This window comes from Callorhinus ursinus, unplaced genomic scaffold (assembly GCF_003265705.2).
Source record: "Callorhinus ursinus isolate GAN/ISIS: 27379988/994484 unplaced genomic scaffold, GSC_fseal_2.0 scaffold29, whole genome shotgun sequence".
Taxonomy (NCBI): Eukaryota; Metazoa; Chordata; class Mammalia; order Carnivora; family Otariidae; genus Callorhinus; species Callorhinus ursinus.
In genome coordinates, this window is record NW_027397091.1 from 1120896 (window position 1) to 1136580 (window position 15685).

The following is a 15685-nucleotide window of genomic DNA, read 5'->3' on the forward strand; positions in this document are numbered from 1 at the left end:
GGGCGCCTGGGTGGCTCAGTTGGTTAAGCGTCTGCCTTCGGCTCAGGTCATGATCCCATGGTGCTGGGATCGAGCCCCACATCGGGCTCCCTGCTCCGCGGGAAGCCTGCTTCTCCCTCTCCCACTCCCCCTGCTTGTGTTCCTGCTCTCGCTGTGTCTCTCTCTGTCAAATAAATAAAATCTTTAAAAAAAAAAAAAAAGCATCTGTCTTTGGCTCAGGTCATGATCCCAGTGTCCTGGCATAGAGCCTCACATTGGGCTCCCTGCTCAGCGGGGAGTCTGCTTCTCCCTCTCCCTCTGTCTCTCCCCCTGCTTGTGCACACATGCAAGCAGGCACGCACATACACACTCCCTCTCTCCAATAAATAAATAAAATCTTTAAAAAAACTAAAAATTATGGGGCACCTAGCTGGCTCAGTTGGAAGAGCATGTGATTCAAACTCACGATCTCAGGGTCATGGGTTTGAGCCCATGGGTGTAGAGATTTCTAAAAAACATGAACTTAAAAAAAAAACTAAAAATTAAGACTTTCTACATTTTTGGGTGTAATTTGCACATGCACAGAAAGTTTCTGGAAGGTCAAAACAAACTGTCAATAGAGCTAACTCTTCCTTGCTGCCTCAAACAGATACCATTTTTTCAGTTTTCATTTAGAGTTCTCAGGTTCTCAGAGTCCTGGACCCCAAGCATATTATTTAAGGTCTGTGGACCGGGAGGAAGGTGGCCAGGAGAACAACAGTGAGACAGCTGCTGCCCTGGTCCAGTAGGAACAGAACAGGGCTGGGTTCAGACAGTAGCAGTGGAGGTGGAGTGGAGGGACTGATTGGAGAACTATTTCAGAGGTAGAACTGATAGGACCTAACAAGCTCCCTTGAGAGCAAGAATCATCTTTTTTTGCTTAACTGGGTTTCCCTCACAATTGAGGGGTATATGATTCCAAAGAGATTTCCTGTGATATTCCTTACTCGAGTTTAGAGAGTAAAAATTAACATATTTGAACTCTAGCATAGTCCATTTAATGAATGAACTAACACAATTCCCTTTCTCTCCGTTCACAGAAACTATGAACTTGACTATCTCTTTATACTTCGCTCATCAGTTAAACCAATCAGTACATTTCTTTTTTGTTGTTGTTGACTAGGAAGATTTTTGTCACTGCAACCAAAAGTCCTGACTAAAGATTACATATACACAAACTTTTGCATACAATTTCAGGGATTCATGTATTTCCTCTCTCCCCACAAGCTCTTGTACTCTTAGGCCTTCAGTTTTAGAGTGAGGTCTAGCTAAAGTGAATACCTACTCACAATAGTCCCTGCTTAACAACGCTTTGTGGACTCCCACAGTTTGTTAGATGACTGTCCTGGCCTCCCCAACCTCGGTGATGATCCCTCCAGCACCTAGTGCTCCCAGGGGCACTACACTGACTATATCACATGGTACTTGTCTGTGTGGGGCACTGGATGCACATCCCTGGCAAACAGGTTCTTGCCTGTGGTTGTTGCCGAAGCTTTCAACAGTCAGGAGGTTAACATTGCAGAGGGGAACCTCCTCTGCCTCTCCACCTCCCTGGGGATACCTCATGACTTCATGAAGAAGGAAGACAGATGACACAAAGGACGGCCACTTGCTCCCTGAATCTAAACCACTATGGTCAGATCTCCAAGGAGCCTCACACATTGCTTCATCGAATTGCCTGAACAGGCCTTCCGGACCACTTGAGGACACAGTTAATGCCTTTTGGCCTGTGCAATATTCCTGCTACGGTAAGGTCATTGAGCAAAGGTTTTTAGAGAACATGCAGTTTTTTTGCTATTCCCTACCTAACAAATCCTGGGGTCTAAAAAAATCTGAGATTATCAGGGGACAAGAACATTAAGCAAAATAGCTCATCCAGGCACTGACAGACCTCTGACCTCTGATGTTCCTCGGTCAGGAGTTCTCTCACCAGGAGAGAGGGGCCCTGAATCTGCCCTTGCTGTTAATCTGTGCTTGCTGAGTCCCTGGAGGAAGGAGACAGGTGACTTGTTCAACTTGTTCAACTGTTCAGCAGTGGGTCAAGGCCTGTGGCACAGGTGGGTCTGTTGGGGCACTTTCTACCGTTTGCTACTGTCGGGGGGTGGGGGGGGGACTTTCCTCTGCCCTATGGTCCTCACTGGCCTTACAATCAGACTGACATGAGACAGATTATGAGGAGAAACTAAAATTTAACAGGCATGGGGCGCCTGGGTGGCTCAGATGGTTGAGCGTCTGCCTTCGGCTCAGGTCATGATCCCGGGGTCCTGGGATCGAGTCCCGCATCGGGCTCCCTGCTCCTTGGGAGCCTGCTTCTCCCTCTGCCTCTCTCTCTCTGTCTTTCATGAATAAATAAATAAAATCTTTAAAAAAAAAATTTAACAGGCATGTGTAAGGGGAATCCACATAGACAAGAGATTCCAAAGACAATGAGGCAACAGGATGCTTCTGTGAACTAAGAAGGGGTAGGGGCCTGAGGATACAAAGGGAAAAAAACTCATTAGCAAGGTGAAAAGGGATATTTGGGAAAAACAAGGTTGCTCTATTATGCAAATAAATAAGTTCCTGGGGTGAGGGTGTGTGGTCTCTGTTAATACTTTTTTTCCTGTTGCAGGCTCTCCTTTCCAATGTAAATTTTGGGAGTTAAGGGGGAGGCAGAGAGCCTTTACTGCATCTGCTGTGTTTTTATTACTTTTAACTCAATCTTTATGTCAAAGTGGCACATTTTGGGGCAAAGATCTGGCTGAGGCAGTGGGCATGGAGAAGGCATGATAGATGTGAGAGGCTGTAGGGATGAGGGAATGAAGGAGTTGAAATACTGAGGTCCCAAGCTTGGGAGATGAGTGAAAAGACCGGGCTTGCTTTAGGCTATGCCAAATTTAAATTCAAAGGCAAGTAGTCGGATCTAAAAAAACAAAAACAAAACCAAAAACAAAATAAGCTCATAGATAACAGAGGGCAGATTGGTGGTAGGGTTACTGGAGAATGGGTGAAGGGGGTTGAAAGGTATAAACTTCCAGTTATAATCCTGGAAATGTACAGCATGGTGACTGCAGTTAACAACACTGCACTGCATATCTGAAAGTTTGCTAAGAGAGTAGATCTAAAGGTTCTCATCACACACAAAAAAATATGTAACTATAAGGTGATCAAGGTTAACCAGACTTAGGTGAATGCTTCCAAATGTATACAAGTATCAAATCATTAGTTGTACACCTGAAACTAATATAATGTTAATTATACCTTAATTTAAAACAAGTTATTTTTTTAACCCACAATCAAGGTGATCAGAGCTGGCGGGCAAGGAAAGAAGGGAGTAGGGCTAGAGGTGAGGTCAGGTTTGCAGCCCTTGCCCAAAAGAAAACAGCTCTCAGGGGCAGATTTGGAGGTGCCCGCGGAGAAGGCGAACCGTCCGGAGCACAGGACTGCAAACTCATTACGGTGCAGGTTCTTTGCCTCCCTCGGTGCCCCCTCCCCAAAGAGGGGAGAAAGCAGGGGTGGGGCCGGTGGCTGCAACGGTCTCTTCTCGTCTTCGAAGAGAGCGCCCCTTGGCGGGAGGGCCTGGTTTCAACACACTCGACCGCCAGTCCCGGGAAGACCCCGCAATTCCGGCGCAGACGGGCCGCGCCATTTCCCTCCCTTCTAGCGCCCGGCGCCCCAGACTGCTCATCCGGAAAAGGGGCGCTCTGTTCCCCAAGGTCTGAGCAAGGAAGCCGGGCGTCCAGGACGGCCTTCTCGCCCGAAGGTACTAGGCTGCAGCTAACACGCTGGGCGCTGGGTGGGAGCCCCGAGGATCCCCGGTCCCGAAGCCTAGGCCGGAAGCTGCGCAGCCCGCTTCCGCGTCAGCCGGAAGTGCCTGCCGCTCGAAGCGGTTGACTTCCGGTGGGTCTGCAGGGCAGTCGGGAGTCAGCATGGCGGCCCCCTTGGCCGGGAAAAAGATCGTGTTTGTCACGGGGAACGCCAAGAAGCTGGAGGAGGTGCCGAGAGGGGGCGGGGGGCCGATCAGTAGGCGGCTGGGGGTAGCGGGTGGTAGGGCCCGCTGGGAATCGGGCGGAGAGGCGGCCTCCAGGCGGAAGGGGGCTCGGAGAGGCAGACCCGGGCGTGTGGAACGTGTTGGGCCGCGCTGAGTGAAAGGGCCGTGTGTGCGCGGAGTGGAGCGGGCCGGTGGTTGGCTTTAATAGAATTAAGGCGTTGACGGATCCAGGCTTACGAGCTCGGGAGCTGCGGGAGCCAAAGGAGTGCCGGGTTCTTAGTATCTGTCCCAAACGTCATCTATTAGGCTAGACCCCAAACCGGGACTCTTGACACCCCTCTGGAGCTGATCCAGACCCCGCTGCAGAGCTGGGGGTGGCAGGGGCGAGACAGAGCGTGGGACAGGCAACCAAACTGAGCTGTCCACGCCCCATCACGGTCCAGAAATGTGGTCCTCAGCCTCTTTTTCCTCTTCTGTGAAATGGAGATGATTGGAAGGTCGGTTTTACAATGCAGTAGGGAGGAGGAGTGAAGAAGGCATTAGATCCCCAAAGTTCCTGACTCTGGGAATCTTGTGGCTAGCTGTGAGGATTCTGCGGGTGGATGGATAGCCTTTGGCTGCAAATAATAGAGACACACAGGGAACTCATGTCAACCACTAGGTGACTCTTCTGGGAATACAATGTTAAGATGTCCCACAAGACCTGAGGAGTCTCCCGAGGGCCTATCTTGTCCTCCTAATTCTCTCTGGATGCTCATCCCTTTCCTAGTAAGCGTTTTTCTGCTTACTTCGCCCCTGGTGGTGGGGGCAGTGAGGCTTCTGCCATACAATAGCTGTCATTAACCTTGCTTGGGTGAAGAGTTTGCCCCTGCTCAGTCAGCCATGGCCAAGGAGGTGAGTCATGGTGCAGAATCAGGGTGACATCCACTAGATATGTTGAGGCAGATGAGTGGGACCCAGTCATTAGGGGACAGACCCTTCATTTGTCCACAGCATAGGGAATGATGGCACTTCTGTGACAGTACAGGGTGTTCTACTCAAGAGCCAGAGCCCCGTGCTGATAAAAAGTTTGGTATCCTGAGGCCAGGTCAGTCAAACAGACAAGTAGCACCACCCTGAAAAGGACCCCATGCAGGATAGTGGGTGCCAGCTCCCAAGCCCATCTCTGTGTCTGAGAATGTGGCCTCCTATGTTTTAAAAAGGGGCTCGAGTGGCCAGAGGAGGCTCACTGAGGAAGATGGGTTAGATGAAGTTGGCTTAGAACAGGGTGTCTTAACTCTTCATCCCATAGCACTCCATTGGCAGGCTGATGAAGCCTGTGGACCGTTTTTCAGGAAAGTATTTTTAAATGTACAAAGTAAAATACATAGGGTTACAAAGGAAACTAATTCTATTAAAGTACAATTCTCAATATAAATATTTGTGATCTAGTTAACATACACTTATTTATTTATTTAAATACTGGGGATTCATTCATTTATTTATTTTTTTAAGATTTTATTTATTTGGGGCACCTGGGTGGCTCAGTCGTTTAGGTGGCTGCCTTCGGCTCAGGTCATGATCCCAGGGTCCTGGGATCAAGCCCCGTGTTGGGCTCCCTGCTCAGCGGAGAGCCTGCTTCTCCCTCTCCCTCCGCCTGCCTCTCTGCCTACTTGTTCTCTCTATCTCTCTGTCAAATAAATAAATAAAATCTAAAAAAAAAAAAAGATTTATTTATTTGACAAAGAGAGACAGCAAGAGAGGGAACACAAGCAGGGGGAGTGGGAGAGGGAGAAGCAGGCTTCCCGTGGAGCAGGGAGCCCAATGTGGGACTTGATCTCAGGACCCTGGGATCATGACCTGAGCCGAAGGCAGACGCTTAACGACTGAGCCACCCAGCCACCCATACATTTTTTTAATGCATTAAAATATTCAATCTAGCCGTGTGTAGTTATCATAATTTTCAAATAGGGTTGTAAATATTTTGAGATATTTGCTACAGCTGTAAATGGGATATGACATCTGTGATTTTAATAGGTTTAAAGGTCACAGGAACTGCTGATGCTATTTTGGTTTTCTATATTTACTCACAATTGAAAGAGATGCTAAATTTCAGCTAAGAGTTAGTGAAAATAAAGGCATTTTTTTCCCCATGCGGGTTTGCAGGCCTCTTGAATTCTGAGTAACCCCTGATGGAGAATTGCCAGAATAGGAGGTTACGTAGAGTTTTAGGGAGCAGGGAGAAGGGAAGGGGGTGCCCTGGGTGGGGGGTTAACATCAACAAAGAGACCTGAAGTAGGAGGGTAGGAGACTGAGGAGATAGGGGAGCTGATCTGCTGGAGTGGGACCCTGAAGTCTGGAGTGAGGCTCATGGGCCTGACTTAACTAAGCTTTAGGGGGCTGTCAGGAGAGTTACCTGAAGAGAAAGGTGGGTGACAGCTTCTGTAGTAACAGGGAATTGTTAACATGGTGACAAATATTCTTTCATTTTGGAACAGGTCATTCAGATTCTGGGAGATAAGTTTCCATGCACTTTGGTGGCACAGAAAATTGACCGTATGTCTCTGTTTTGTTTTATTTCTGAAAGATGGTTTGATTTCTCTGTCTCCCTGTGACCCGACTCTCTTTGTATATCTGTTTCTCTAACAAGTGCCGGAGTACCAGGGAGAGCCTGATGAGATTTCCATACAGAAGTGTCGGGAGGCAGCTCGCCAGGTGCTTGCTCCTCGCGTGTCCCAAACTTGCTCCTCTCATCCTGGGGGCTCCTGGGGGCTGTACCTGCTGGGCTCAGGCAGAGAATAATAGGGTGGGCACAATTGGTCATAACTTCAAGGACCTGCCCAGGCCTAGCTAGATTGGGGTCAGTTAATGTTGGCAGAGGAATACTACCTTTCTTTCTCAGCCTTTACTGCATAGTAACCCCAGACCAACACACACGCGCGTAAGCACACACACACGTACCCATATGCACACACTTGTCTCCGATTATCAGATACATACATTCCATTGCCTGCATTCTCCCCACACACATCTGCCCCCACACTCACACATCTCTGTGGAATTGGGAAAGAACACTTCCTGAAGAGTCGGGCTGTCTGAGTATGAATCCCACCTCTCTGGTTGCTGTGCCTGGAGTAGGCTTTACAACCTTCCAAGTTTTTGGTGTTCCTGTCTCTAGAAGGAAGATAAGAGATTAGCCAGGGGCAGTTTCCTATAGCTGTTAACTGCAGCTGCTGTAGACCCCAACTAGCTTGGGCCTGGCCCCAGCCTGGGTGGCCTGGGAATTCAGGTTAGGGACAGGGCCTACTCCGGTCACAGGTCTCGGGGCTTCGCCTCCTTGTGTTGCAGGTACAGGGGCCTGTACTGGTGGAGGACACCTGTCTGTGCTTCAACGCCCTCGGGGGCCTCCCTGGCCCCTACATGTGAGTCTCCCCGCTCCCCCCCCGCCCCCGCAGGGCCCTGGCCACAAAATCACCTGAACTTCGAAATGATTGGTTACCTGATATTGTGGGTCATTCACTGTCTTGGTGACAATACCAATATTTCACATTGCCCTGAGGAAGGATTAGGGATGGGAGAGGCATGCCTTTCTTTCTTTTGTAAAGTGTGAGAATGTGATTGTGTAAGTGGAGATGGGCCAGCGGAACCCACCTGCTAGAGAGGTACATTCGTGGCAGATCAGTTTCAGGAAAAAGGAAATAAGGAAGTTGAGATCTGAAAATGGATTTCCTTAAAACTATCCAGTGCCCTGGACACCCTCAGATGGCCTTTGTGTATCTCTAGGGTACACATACCCCACTTTGAATGCTCCTTGCTGGGGTTGGAGGGCGTAGGCACAGAGGTGCTTTTGCTGGGTTTTGGATATGTTTATCTCGAACTTCTGGATTGCCGGTATGTTTGCCAAGGCAATAGCACCCATATATGTATGTGGCTCCGTACCCTCACCAGCCCTGAGTATTAGGACTTGAATGTTTTGCCGTGTGGGGAATGTGAAATGTTACCACATTTGAATTGAGTTTGCATTTTCCTTTTTTTTTTTTTTTAAGATTTTATTTATTTGAGAGAGAGGGAGCACAGGCAGTAGGATGGGGGTTGGGCAGAGGGAGAGGGAGAAGCAGACTTTCTGCTGAGCAGGGAGCCCGATGTGGGGCTTGATCCCAGGACCCTGGGATCATGACCTGAGCTGAAGGCAGCCACTAAACCGACTGAGCCACCCAGGCGCCCCTGAATTTACATTTTTCCAGTTACCAATGAGGTTGAGGCCTTCATAGGTTTTATTGATTCTTCTGTGCATTGCCTGTTTACTTCCATCCTTTTTCCTATTGGATTATTCCTCTTCATTTTGAGTTAAGACATTACCATGCCCCCCTGGCTGTCCTGGGGCTCTAATCCTGAGGGTGGGGTGAGGGGGGTACAGCCCAGAGAAGATGGTAGGAAGCTACCTGGTGTCTGACTCACCTTTATTTCTCTTGCAGAAAGTGGTTTCTGGAGAAGTTAAAGCCTGAAGGTATTAATCTCTTTTCCCTCTTAGCTGTTGGGAATTGAGAATCCAGAGGTGGTCTGGGGGAGGGGTCCCAACTAGTACAGTAGTAGAATAGAATAACGAGCTCCATGTCCCCATCACCCAATTTCCAGGGTATTAAGCACAAAACCTATCCGATGACATGTATAAGCTCCCCAAATTGGGTGGCTTTCCAGGGCCTCAGGGGTGGGGAGTAAGGCTGGGAGCTGAGCTGCACAGGAATCACTACACTCCCCCTTTCCCCCCACCGCCCCCCGCAGGTCTCTACCAGCTCCTGGCTGGGTTCGAGGACAAGTCTGCCTGCGCGCTTTGCACGTTCGCTCTCAGCACCGGGGACCCCAGCGAGCCAGTGCGCCTGTTCAGGGGCCGGACCTTGGTGCGTACCCACGCTGCCTCCCCCGCGGGCCGCCAGAGGGCGCTGTGGCTCCAGCCAGTGGCCCAGGGTCTCAGGCAGGAGGGTGGTGGGAAGGGCTCGTTGTCAGTTAGGTCCCAGAGCTTTGCCCAGACATGCCCCTGAGCATCACAACTAGGAGTGCTGTCAATCCTGAAATCTATCTGACCTCTGAGGCCGGTGTTCCAGAGATACACGGTGGCTCCTGGCTGTTGAGACCTGGTCCACCCAGAGCTCTGTACTGTGTCCCCTCCTAAGAAGCAGATGTGGAAGCTGAAGGTGACCGCTCCCGGGGCTACACGGACAGCCCAAATTTCTTCCAGCTCCCGTCCCTGTCCCAGTGTTGAGGTGACGACTTCCCTAGAGCATCTCACATCCTTTCCAACTTCTCATGTTCCTATAGAGTCTAACTTTACCCAGCTCATTTCTTCCCCAGCTAGCCTTCAGCACAGCCCCGTCTGCCTATCAGAGCCTTGGGTTCAGCTGCTTCTCACAGGGTCCACACCACCCTTGGGGCTGGCCTGCCCCCCCCCCCCCCCCCGCCGCAGCACACCCGTTTCCTCCTCATGTCCGGGACGATGCCTTCTGGCCCATCACTCCTGCTCGTAATAAAATCCAGAGTCCTGAGTAGCCCACAGAGCCCCACCCCAGAGTCTCCACTGGGTGCTGTCCATAGACATTTCACGATGCCCTGCCTGGTTAATTTTTTTTTTTAATAGTGGTAAAAAACATAAAAACTACCATCTTTACCATTGTTACGAGTTCAGTACAATGGTATTGACTATATGTGCTCTGCTGTACCACAGACCTCGAACTTTCTCATCTGGCAAAATTGAAACTATACCCATTGGATAAAAACTCCCCCTTCCCCCTCGCCACCCACCCCTGGCAACTGCTCTTCCGCTTTTGTTTCTAAGAGTTTGGCAACTTCAGACCCCTCATCTAGGTGGAATCCCGCGTACGGTGTTTGTCTTTTTGTGGCCGGCTTGTTTCTTAGCATAATGTCCTCCCAGGATCATTTGTGTGGTAGCGTACACAGAATTGTGTGGGAGGTGTGCGGTAGGTGACAGAATCCCTCCTTTTTATTGCAGCTGAATGATATCCATTGTATGTATCTACACGTTTGTTTTGTCTGTTTGTCTGTCCGTGGGCACTTAGATTGCTTCCACATTGGGCTAGTCTGAGTAACGCTGCTACAAACACAGGTGTGCCTCTTGAGATCCTGTGTTCGGTTCCTTTGGATATTTACGCAGAACCATGATGGCTGCATCCTAATTGCTGGGTTACATTTTTAATAAAAAATTAACTCTAGATGTCTGCTACTTTCACAGAAATGTACTCTAAAACATCAGAAGTGTGAACAACCGTAGTCCCTGCCGATGGGCCCTGGTCACTGGGGTGACCCACTATTGGGGTCCCCACTGTTCCCGATTGTCTCCCCAGCTTCAAGCACTTTGTGGCTTGCTAGCCCCTACGTTACCTGACGTGGCTTTGTTTCTCTTTGTTTTTTTTTCTCGCTCAAGCTTTCCAAACCCCAGTCATCTTGTCCTTTCAACAACGCCTGTGCCGAGCCCGTCCCCATCTTGGGTCCCAACACCAGCTGTGTCCTCCACCTGGAACGTTCTTGCCGACCACTTTATGTGGCCAGAGTGGTCTCCTCACTGAGCTCCCCATCTAGGTCACTCCATCCTGTTATTCTTGAGCCCAGCTCCTTGTTTGTTCCTTCTAAGGCACTTTGCATTTTGTAATCGTTCATTTGTTTACTGGTGTAAAGCCTGTTTTGCTCAAGAGGTCCATTTGACGAGGGCAGGGCTAGGCCTGGTAGGGCTCCAGTGCCGAGAACACTACCTGCCCCGATACAGATTGAACCAGAAAACCGTGGTGTGGGCGAGGTTCAGAGTGGCTCAGTAATGGACCTCGGTCATGCAGCTCCCCACCAGCACCAGCGGAATCTGCCTTTGGGCTGAACAACTTGGCAGTTGTGTGGCTAATGCCCATTTTCTACCACTTCTGTTGTATTTTTTATTTTTTAAAAGATTATATTTATTTGAGAGAGATAGTGCACACAAGCAGGGGGAGGAGCAAAGGGAGAGGGAGAAGCAGATCCCTGGGCTCGATCCCGGGACCCTGAGATCATGACCTGAGCTGAAGGCAGACACTTAACGACTGAGCCGCCCAGGCGCCCCTCCCTTGTATTTTTAAAATTATTATTTTTTAACCTTCATGGCAACATGACATCTCACGGTGCTGAATTAAATCGGTTCTCTTTGTAACATTTTCCTGTTGGAATTTGCCTATTGCAGTCCGTATTTACTGAGCTCATTTATGTATCGAACAATGTGCTGAGTAATTTCTGTTTCTTCATTTAATTGTTAGAGCCTCTTTTGTAGTTTGAGAAATGCAGCAGTTTATTTCACTTAACATAATAAAAATGAGTAGCGGTCATAGGGCTTGTGCGCCTAGTTCAGGGCCTCATAACTTCCTATTCAGAGAACGTGTTTTCTGTCAGTTTTTCCAAGTTGACTCTCTTCAAGTGAGGTCACAGTTTTTCAGAGCTAGAGAGGGGGAGAGCAGCGCCAGGGGTGTCAGTGGGCTGATTAGGTTTGTGGTTTGTGTGTGTGCGCGCGCGTGCAGGGAGAGGGTGTGTGTGCGTGTGCAGGGAGAGCGCGTGCGTGTGTGCGTGTGGGTGCAGGGAGGGTGTGCGTGTGTGCGCGCGCGCGTGCGTGCAGGGAGAGCAGTCCCACTGCATTTTATTTATGTATTCAGCAAACATTTGCAGGTACTACGGACTTCTTGAAACCATATATTTTGAATACATGGGGCTTAACCAAGTACATAAACTAGCCAGACTCAAACTGGCTACCCTCCTCCTCCTAGGGCATTTCCTCTGTGCCCAGTGATACACCTGTTCCCCCCCCTTTCCCCTGGCAGGGCCAGATCGTGGCACCCCGAGGCTGCCGAGACTTTGGCTGGGATCCCTGCTTTCAGCCTGATGGATATGAGCAGACGTAAGGAGCCCCGTTTTCTTCCGGGGCGGTGGGGTTGGGACAGCCACGGTCCGGGTTGGGTCGGCGCCCTGCCCAAGTGCAGGCGTGCAGATACGCGGGGCCCGGCCGTAGGCTGATGCTGCAGCTGAAGGCGGTTCTGCTGGGGTGGACACGAGGAATCCGCGTGGGCTGATCTCCAGCATGGGAGGCAGCCAGGCAGAGCTGGGAGTTCTGGGCCCTTGGGCTCCAGCTCCCCACAGAGCAGCTGTGTGACTCAGGTGCCTTCCCCTCTGCCCTTGGCTTGTCCCGTCTAAACCTGACAGTTTTGTGGGATGATCTGGCTTCCCCGTGCAGTTTGGGAAAATGTTAATACTTCCGGCCTTTGGGGCGCCTGGGTGGCTCTGTTGGTTAAGCGACTGCCTTCGGCTCAGGTCATGATCCTGGAGTCCCGGGATCGAGTCCTGCATCGGGCTCCCTGCTCAGCGAGGAGCCTGCTTCTCCCTCTAACCCTCCCCCCTCTCATGTACTCTCTCTCTCTTTCTCTCTCATTCTCACTCTCTCAAAATAAATAAATAAATCTTAAAAAAAAAAATACTTCCGGCCTTTGGGGGCACCGCATGAAACCTCCACAGTGCCAAGTGTCCTCATTACTTCCCCCTTGTTTGCACTGGACATGTTGGCCATTACTGGAATCAAGTGTTCCAGGCTTGAGGGGCCTGTAGGGAGGGTGGCCTGAGACCTCGCAGTAGCCAGACAGGGCTGAGGACGACGTGAAGTAGCACCCTCCAGGAACGCCAGAGAGAGAAAGGCTCTGTTTCTCCACTGTTCGCTCCAATACATGGCTATCCAGTATGACTTAGGAACTGAAAGTAGTTTTATTTAGCTGCGGTCGATTTCAACGTACATGGCCACTCGTGGCTAGCGGCCACATACTGGACAGCACAGGTCGGCGGCACCCAGGTGGGCTGTGGTCCTCACCTCACTGGAGGCCTGACACAGAGGAGGGGCTGCCGGCCGGCTGTCCCGCGCCACCCCCCGCAGTACACAAGAGGAGACTGTTGTGTTGCTCCGTCAGGCCCCACTGCTTCCTGTCAACAGATGACAAAGCTGATCAAACATGCAGCTCATCCCCCTGTCCCTGGCTTCCCGTAACGACTTTTGGACACACCAGGGCAAGTCTAACATCCTTCCACATTCGTTAATATGGGTTTCCACCTACAGGGGAATTTAAAACTCTGTTTTTTTTTTAAAAACTAACTCTGGCTGCCAGGAGCTGGTGGCCCCACCACCCTTTCCTGGCGACTCCTTGAGCTTTGGGCTCCAGGACGGGTGAGAGAAGCGCACCCCCTGAATCCGGGCCCCTCTGAACTGCTCTTGTCACCCCTCAGGTATGCAGAGATGCCCAAAGCGGAGAAGAACACCATCTCCCATCGCTTCCGGGCCTTGCTTGAGCTGCAGAAGTACTTCGGCGGCCTCGCTCCCCCGGTAGTTGGTGGTGATCGCCCCGACCAGGGAGCTGGGGAAGGCTAGCCTGCCACCTCCACCATCAGACAGGCAGCCCTCCAAGTACTGCCGTCTGGGTCACCGCTTCCTGCGGGGGTGGGGGGCGGGTTGAGACAGCCTCACCAGCCCTGGAGGAGCAGCTGGCTCTGTTCGGAGAAACTTGGGGCCCTTGGGGATTCAGTGGGCCCTCCTACAGCCTCCTGGCCTGGGATCCTGAAAGGACTTGGGATGTTAAACTGGCCGTAGCAGGCCCGAGGGTTCAGGAAGAACCCCACAAATCGCCCTCGACGTTTTTAAAGTGGTAGAAATAAAAATACTGGAAGGCACTTGCCTCCAGAATAAACTGGATGTATCAGCTTTGAAACCTGCCCGGGGCAGCTGTGTTTCCTGAATCTCTTTGGGCAGGAGCAGGAAACCTGGCGGGGGGTGGGGGGGTGGGGGATGGTGGGGCAAGGGTAGCAGCTGAGGGTGTTCGCATGACCTGCTCGCTGGGGTATCTCATCTTTCTTCTCATTCTTCAAGTTTCAGCTTGTGAGCTGACCATTTCCATGCCAGACCCATGCTGCCCGCCCCCCACAGAGGGAGGCCACCACCCAGCTGGCCTCCATGGTGTTTGCTGGGTTGGGGGGTGGGTGGTGTGGAAGTTGAGTGCTTCGGCTGTATTTCAGTATGACATTAGAGCAGCTAAAATGTTGGGGTCGGTTTTTTTTTTTTTTTTTTTTTGAGAGAGTGAGTGAGTGACAGGGAGGGACAGGGAGAGAATCTCAAGCAGGCTCCATGCCCAGTGCAGAGCTGGACGTGGGGTTTGATCCCACGACCCTGAGATCATGACCCGAGCTGAAATCAAGAGTCAGACACTTAACCTACTGAGCCACCCAGGTGCCCCTAAAATGTTGGTTTTTGATGAAAATGCCAAGTTCTGGGGTGCCTGGGTGGCTCACGAGGCTAAGCGTCTGCCTTCAGCTCAGGTCATGATCTCAGGGTCCTGGGATCAAGTCCCACATCGGGCTCCTTGCTTAGCAAGGAGCCTGCTTCTCCCTCTGCCTGCCACTCCTCCTACCTGTTCTCTCTCTCTCTCTCTCTCTGGCAAATAAATAAATACAATCTTAAAAAAAAAAAATGCCAAGTTTGTTTTTGTGGCAGGGAGGGGGCATGGAGTCTCCACCCCAGTTGAGATATGACTTGGTTCAGCCTGGGACTTCCAGGCGCCTCGGGAAGGCTGCTTCAGTTGCCCCAGGTCCTCGCTGTGCCCTAGAAGCCAATCCTGGGGAGGGACTTGAGGGGTCTGGAGAGGGACCTGAGGGGCCTGGGGAGGATCTCTTTCCTTTATGGCAGGTGTTCCTTTGGTAAGGAGGAGGTGCACACCCCAAGGATACTCAAAAAAGCAACAGGGGAGGAGGGAGCGTGATGCTGGGGGGTTGCTCCCAGGCTTATTTCTGGGCTCGGAGGCAGGTTATAGAGAATGTCGCTTCCAGTCACTGTTCCTCAGTTCTGGCAGCATGGCCCATGGCCTGTATTTAACTGTTGTTTCTTCCCCTAAGGTGCATCAGTGTGTGTGGGTGAGGACACAACATCATCCCTTTGCTCCCCATGTGCCTGTGAGGCTCAGCTGGGTTGTTTCCCCAGGAAAGGCTGTCTGGCTGAGGCTCAGACATGGGGTGCTAGGGGCTCATCTGCTCCCCGCCTGGTGATTCTGGATACGGCCCTCCCTGGACGGAATACCCAGGCCACTGGGGAGGGGGCCCCAAAGGATCACATGCCGCCTGCATGGGGTGGGTACATGGAGCTTAGGGCCGGGCAGCCCTCGGTGCTTGCTATCAACTCTTAGAGTGATGTCGCAGGCCCACAAGACACCGTCCCCCTTTGCTACCCATCCCTACCCACACTGAACATGCTTGTCCCCACACGCCCCTGCTGGGGAGCATCACCCTGCTCCTCCCCCCCCCCCCCCCCCCCCCCCGGGGCACCCCCCCCCCCCCCCCCCCCCCCCCCCCCCCCCACCACCGGGGCCCCCCCCCCCCCCCCCCCCCCCGACGCGGCTGGCCGGCCTTGGGAGGCTCAGTGTTGCCAGTTTCACGTGGACGAGGCCAGCCCTCTTGGGGCTGCATTTGTCAAGTGACCTAGGGCATCGAGCATTCCTGCCGCCCGTTACTGTTGGGGCACCCCCCGCCCCCTCACAGGTTTGCCTCTTCTATTGGAGTTGGAGTCCTGGTCTTTTTTGTTGTTGGTTTGCAGGAATTCTTAGCATATCTAGATGGGAGTCCTTTTCAGCTTAGAGGTAGCAGATGTCTTCTCTCATCTGCGCCCTTGGTCTC

At 51.6% G+C, this 15685-nt stretch overlaps 1 protein-coding gene across 4 annotated transcripts; it reads left to right on the top strand.

Moving 5' to 3' along the window:
* The first annotated feature begins 3867 nt into the window (after positions 1-3867).
* Positions 3868-13718, top strand: ITPA (inosine triphosphatase). Of its 4 annotated transcripts, none has more exons than XM_073878303.1 (9): positions 3868-3992; positions 6466-6523; positions 6618-6682; positions 7316-7389; positions 8443-8474; positions 8750-8909; positions 11329-11349; positions 11812-11888; positions 13256-13718. In XM_073878303.1, exons 1-9 carry the CDS (start codon positions 3927-3929, stop codon positions 13354-13356), a joined length of 654 nt encoding a protein of 217 aa, XP_073734404.1. In that variant the 5' UTR covers positions 3868-3926; the 3' UTR covers positions 13357-13718. The 4 variants fall into 4 exon arrangements, with proteins under 4 accessions (XP_073734404.1, XP_025732228.1, XP_073734402.1 ...); XM_073878301.1 differs by lacking the exon at positions 11329-11349 and adding an exon at positions 4650-4756 and having other exon boundaries at positions 3873-3992; positions 8750-8865; XM_025876443.2 differs by lacking the exon at positions 11329-11349 and having other exon boundaries at positions 8750-8865.
* Positions 13719-15685: the final 1967 nt, after the last annotated feature.

Coding starts and splice junctions, on each gene's coding strand:
- ITPA (XM_073878303.1), top strand. CDS start 3,927: ATGGCGGCCCCCTTGGCCGGGAAAAAGATCGTGTTTGTCACGGGGAAC. Junction 3,993..6,465: donor ACGCCAAGAAGCTGGAGGAG/GTGCCGAGAGGG, acceptor ATTTTGGAACAG/GTCATTCAGATTCTGGGAGA. Junction 6,524..6,617: donor GGTGGCACAGAAAATTGACC/GTATGTCTCTGT, acceptor TTCTCTAACAAG/TGCCGGAGTACCAGGGAGAG.